Source organism: Monoraphidium neglectum (assembly GCF_000611645.1).
Source record: "Monoraphidium neglectum strain SAG 48.87 unplaced genomic scaffold scaffold03775, whole genome shotgun sequence".
Taxonomy (NCBI): Eukaryota; Viridiplantae; Chlorophyta; class Chlorophyceae; order Sphaeropleales; family Selenastraceae; genus Monoraphidium; species Monoraphidium neglectum.
In genome coordinates this window covers 1-5,662 of record NW_014009854.1, presented here as the reverse complement: position 1 = coordinate 5,662, position 5,662 = coordinate 1, and the positions used below count along the sequence as shown (strand labels likewise).

General features: G+C 66.0%; 1 protein-coding gene across 1 annotated transcript; it reads left to right on the top strand.

Annotated features, from left to right (window-relative positions):
• Positions 1–175: 175 nt before the first annotated feature.
• MNEG_13361 (putative Protein MAK16) lies at positions 176–5,127 on the top strand (the record flags this gene model as incomplete). The annotated part of the gene is made up of 6 exons (XM_014038167.1): positions 176–924; positions 2,496–2,685; positions 3,061–3,200; positions 3,494–3,638; positions 4,090–4,173; positions 4,714–5,127. The coding sequence occupies 6 exons, from the start codon at positions 176–178 to the stop codon at positions 5,125–5,127; spliced, it is 1,722 nt and encodes a 573-aa protein (XP_013893621.1).
• Between the last annotated feature and the right edge of the window lie 535 nt (positions 5,128–5,662).

Sequence of the window (5,662 nt, the reverse complement as noted above, 5' to 3'; positions counted from 1 at the left end):
GCCGCGCGCGGCGCCGCAGCCGCGCTCGGCCCCGGCCGCAGCCGCCGTGCAGCCGCCGGCCGCGCCGCTGGTGCGCCAGCCGGTGCCCGCGGCTGCCGCACCGGCGCCCGCGCAGCCGCCGCAGCCGCGTGCCGCGGCACCCCCAGGCGTGCCTGTGCTCCCGCCACACCTGATGATGGGCGCCCGCGCGCCACTCGTGACCGCCGCCCCGGTCGCCGTGGGCGCGGGGACGCCCGTGCTGCCGCCGCACCTGATGGGTCGCCCTCTCGTGCAGCCGGCCGCCCCGCCGGCCGGCACGGGGGCGCCGGTGTACCCTGCCCACCTCGCGCCGCTTCTTCAGCAGCAGCAGCGCCACGCGCCGGCGCAGCAGCAGCAGCCGCCGGCCGCGCCGGCGCCGGCGTCTGCGGCGGCCATGCACCTCCCGCAGCACCTCCGTGTGGCCCCGCAGCAGCAGCAGTTTCAGCAGTATCCGCAGCAGTATCCGCAGCAGCAGTATCAGCAGCAGCAGCAGCAGTACCAGCAGTACCAGCAGCAGCAGTATCAGCAGCAGCAGCAGCAGCAGCAGCAGCAGCCACAGCAGCCACAGCAGCCCGCCTCCGCCGCCGCTCCGCCCGGCTGGCCGCTGGGCACAGCACCCCCGCGGCCCGCAGCGGCGGCCGCCCCCGCGCCGCCGGCGCCGCCGGCCCCTGCCGCCGCCGCAGCAGCAGCGCCCGCGCGGCCGGCCAAGAAGAAGAAAGAGAGGGCGGTGGAATGCACCGTCTGCTTCCACCCGGCGGAACAGCAGGTGCTGCTGCGGCCCTGCAAACACCTGGAGTTTTGCGAGGGCTGCATCCTGAGCGTCGAGGCGCAGGCCAAGGGCGCGGGGCGGCCGCTCGAGTGCCCGATCTGCAGGCAGACGGTCGAGTCGTGGATCAAGATTTTCCGGTAAAACATGCAGCGGGCTATAATCTGCTCCGATCCAGCCCGCGGCCGCATTGCCGCCGGCGGCTGCGAGCGGGGCTGGTCGCCGCAGCGCACCGCGCCCGGTGGGCGCCACTTGGGCGAGGGTGTCGTGCGAGGCACGCGCGGCCCTGCCCGCGGCACGCCAAGCGTCGGCGGCGTCGGCAGCGCATTCCAGTCCCGCTTTGCCTCTAGGGACGCCGACGTGTCTACTGTAGCTGTACATCAAACCTGCTGCCTTGCGCGGTCGCCTCTGCTCCTTCCTGTCTCATCGCATCTCGTGCGACCCCTGCGGCTCGCATTGCATGAAGTAACGTTTTGTGTGAACCTGCGGGCGTGATGGCAGGCGCCCTGTCCTGTGTGACTCCCTTCGTGTAGCAGTGGGGCCTTTGGAAGGGCAGCGTGTGGGCAATGCTGGTGCTTTACGTCTTGAGGGCCATGGCCATGTCTGGAGCCAGGCTGTCCCGACAAAAAACGGGCCGCTGTGGCGGCGCGGCCAGGGGCAGTCCACAGCGGCCGCCTCGGCACGAGGTCGGGGTGGTGGCAGTCGAAGCATAGGAGCTTGTGCTTTCAATTGAAGCACAGCGGAAATCACAGAAGTCGCATAGAGCACGGGTGCAGTCACTTTCATCGCAAGCCCGCACCAACCTGGCACCAAGACGCATGTGCTGGGCGGCGGTGACTGAACGACATGACACACTGCAGTGGGTCACTTGATCAGAGCAGTCCACCGGTAGCATGAAACCAAGAGTGCGCAGTATCAATTGCGCTCGCACCAGACCGTTACACAGGCTCAAGTAATTCTCGGCGGCCTGGAGAACGCCCAAGTCGACCTACTTGATTTGCGCCGCAGCTCAGGCGTGCTTTGCAAACGCATACGAAAGTTTTATCAGAATTTCTGCGCTCGGTTGTAGAGCGCGGCGAGTTGCGGCGCACACGCGCCGGCAGCAGGCGGCGGCGGCGGCGGCGACGGCAGCAAGTGCTGCGCTGGGCGCAAAAGAGGCACACGCGCGACTGTGCTTGTCATTTCCGTGACCGTCAATATCCAACCAGAACTGGCACTTGCACCCTCAGCATTGCCCGCGGCGGCGGGACATCTAGGTTGCTGTTCTAGAGCGACAGCGGCAGCCGCGGCCTCCTTGTTGCTGCCGCATCAGCAGCCGCGCCTCCCGAGCCCACAGCAGTAGCAGCAGCAGCAGCAGCAGACATGAACAACGACGAGGTGATCTGGCAGGTGATCAACCATCACCATTGCAGCTTCAAGGCGAAGACCAAGACGCAGAACTTCTGCAGGCGAGCACGCAGCAGCTCCAGCCTTGTGGGACAAGGGGCTGGTCCTGTCTCAAAGCGGCAGGGCCCCGCCACGGCGATTGGACACAGCTGCAGCGGCGCGCCGCCGCTGCTCGCGCGCACGCGTGGTCTCTGCGTCTGCCCAGCGCCCTTGCACTTGACCCCTTGACCCGCGGCGCCGACGGCCGCTCTTGACCTGGAGCACCCGCGACCGTCCGCCTTCCGGCGCTGCGCCTGCCCTCCCCCATCCATGCGCATCATCACAGGAACGAGTACAATGTGACGGGCCTCTGCAACCGCAGCTCTTGCCCTTTGGCCAACAGCCGCTATGCCACCATAAAGGAGGACAAGGGGCGCACCTACTTGTACCTCAAGACAGCAGAGCGGGCGCACACGCCGAAGCACCTGTGGCAGAAGATCCGGCTCAAGAAGAACTACATGCAGGCGCTTGAGCAGGTGCGATCGCGCATATGTGTGTGTGTGTGTGTGTGTGTGTGTGTGCGCGCGCGCGCGCGCATGCGCGCGCGCACGCGCTTGAACGCGTTCGCTTTGTTCTAGGTTTGACCTCCACTTTTGATGGCTGGTCGCGCGTGCGGTGGTCCCTTTGCTGGGGCGTGCGTGCCGTCGCCACCGGTATCTGGCTTCTTGCAACCCCTCCAGCCCCAGCGTCCCAATGATCCTGTGCGTGAGAATCAATCATGTCGAGTCATTCGTCCAGGCTTCTTGATGCGGGGAGGCCTCCTCAGCTCCCCAACCTCCCACGCCTGGCGCAACAAACCATGACCCCCGCCGCCTGCCGCCCCCGCGTTTTCAAACGCGCCCCTGCGACAGCTGGACCAGCACCTGGCGTACTGGCCCAAGTTCCTGGTGCACAAGAACAAGCAGCGGCTGACCAAGATCACGCAGTACCTCATTCGGATGCGGAAGCTGGCCCTCAAGGCGCGACCAAAGCTGGTCACAATGCCCAAGAGGTGCGCGGCCGCCGCTAGCCACGCTCTCGTGCGCACGCACGCACGCGCGCGCGCGTGCATCAAGGGGACGCCGCGCCCCGCGCCGCCCGCCGGCGCAAGAGACCCGTGGCCGCTGCGCCTGTCCGCCGGCCGTGGCTGCCCGCGGCAGCGTTCCCTGCCCTACACCAGCCCACCCGCTGGCCGCCCTCGCTGCGAATGCCCCTCCTTGTGCCTTCACCCACCCCCTCGTCCCCCAATCCGCTCCGTGACCTTCACACCCCTCCCCCTCCTGATGACGTCATCGTGCCCCTCAGGACCGAGAAGATGGAGAGGCGGCGCGAGGCCAAGGCGGAGACGGCCGCGCGGCTCGACAAGAGCATCGAGTCTGAGCTGCTGAAGCGGCTGCAGGCGGGCACCTACGGGGACATCTACAACTTCCCCCTGAAGCAGTACGAGAAGGTGCGGGCCGGGTGTGAGGGGTGGCGGCGGGACGTAACGGGGCCGGCATGCGCCGCAGTGCACGCACGCACACACGTGGTGGATCAGGATTTTGAGTGAGAGGGGGAGAGTGAGTGTGTGAGTGTTTGTGTGTGTGTGTGAGTGTGTGTGTGAGTGTGTGAGAGTGTGTGCATGTGTGTATGTATAGAGAGGGAGAGAGTGAGGAAGAGAGAGAGAGAGAGAGTGAGAGAGAGAGTGTGTGTGTGTGCGCGCGCTCGCATGTGTTTATTTGGTTGCGCATGCGCACACCCACACCCACCCAAACACACATACACACACACACGCACGCGCGCCCGCACGCGCGCACACACACTCACACACACACACACACACACTCACACACACACACACACACACACACATGCACATAAAAACGCATATCCTGTGCTCACTTCTTATCCACATAACCCAGGTGCTTGACAAGGAGGAGATGGAGCAGGAGGAGGAGGAAGAGGAGGACCTGGATGTCGAGGAGTTTGTGGAGGGGGACGACGAGGTGCGAACAAGCGCTCGCATCATGTGCATGCTGTGCGTGCTGTGCGTGCTGCGCAAGTCCATGCGTTCTGTTTGTGCTGCGCGTGCTGTACGTGGTGTGCGTGTTGTGCTGTTAGTGCTGCGTCCGTGTGCGTGTGATGTGCCTGGAAATGAAGTCAGCAGGAAGCGGGGAGCTTCTGATTGTGCATTGAAAGCAGGGCACAGGTGCGTGGCACACACGTGCCAGAGTGGACGAAAGAGAGGGAGAGAGAGAGAGAGAGAGAGTGTGTGTGTGTGTGTGTGTGTGTGTGTGTGTGTGTGCGTGTGTGTGCGCATGCGTGTGCGCGCCGGAAGCTCTCATTTGATTGGAGCTCGTGCGTGCTGTGGCGCAGCCTTGGCGTTCAGCCAAAGCAGCAACGGCCGCGGCCCACAGCAAGGGCCGCCCCCGGCGAGCGCTGCCTGGCCCCACGGCTGCGCTACTGCATGCGCGGCGCATCGGCCTTGATCGTCAGGCTTCAGCTGACAAGTTTGACCACCGACTGGCTCACAAATGGGCGAGCAGGAAGATGAGGAGGAGGAGGAGGTTGAGTATGTCGACGAGGACGACGTGCAGCTGGAAGACTCAGATCTGGAAGATCTGGGGGCGGAGGACGACGAGGAGGACGAGGAGGACGGCAGCGACGGCGACGACGATATGGAGGAGCGGTCCAGCGGGGAGGGGGAGCCGGCGAGCGGTAGCGAGGAGGATGCGGGCGGCAGCGGCGGCGGCAGCGGCGACGAGGAGGACGGGGACGAAGGCGGCGCCGCCGCGCGGCGGCGGCCCGCGGCGCCGGCGGCGGGCAAGCGGAAGCGCGGGGCGGCGGGCGAGGCGGCGGCGGCGAAGCAGCCGCGGGGGCGGCAGCCGGCGGGGCGGCGGCGGCGGAACATCGAGATCGAGTACGAGGAGGAGCGCGAGGACGTGCGGCAGCGTCACTAGGCCGGTGTTGCAGTGTGGTTGGGGTGTTTCAAATCGAGTGTTTGGGGGTGGTCAGCCGCACCCAGGCTCCCACTTCACGGCGGCGGTCGCGGCCCAGCCATCAGCGGCGCCGTGAGGCCCTGGCCTTCTTTACGTCTCAAAGACGGTCAGACTATTGTAACCGCGATCGCTCGTGCTGGTGGGCACTTTCTGATATGTTCCGTGTGTGCTGCCCTGAAGCTGCGCTCACCAGCGGTGACAATCACGCCGTAGCGCAGGTTTGGATCACCCGCGTGGGCCAAGAGAAAGCCGAAAGTATGGGGCGTGCGCAAACACAGGTGCTTGCGCGTGACTCAACGTGTCCAGCCCGCGGGCCATTGGGAAATTGCCGTCGTTTTGGCGGCATGCACGACGTGTGAGGCCTTAAAAATCCAGAGCAGCGAGGCGTGGAGGTTGAGAGCGGGCGGCGCCCGTGGGCGCCGCCGTGCAGCAGGAAGCGACGGGAATGGCGGGGCCCGAAGACAACGACACTCCCTTTGCGTTTGCCGCGGCCCCG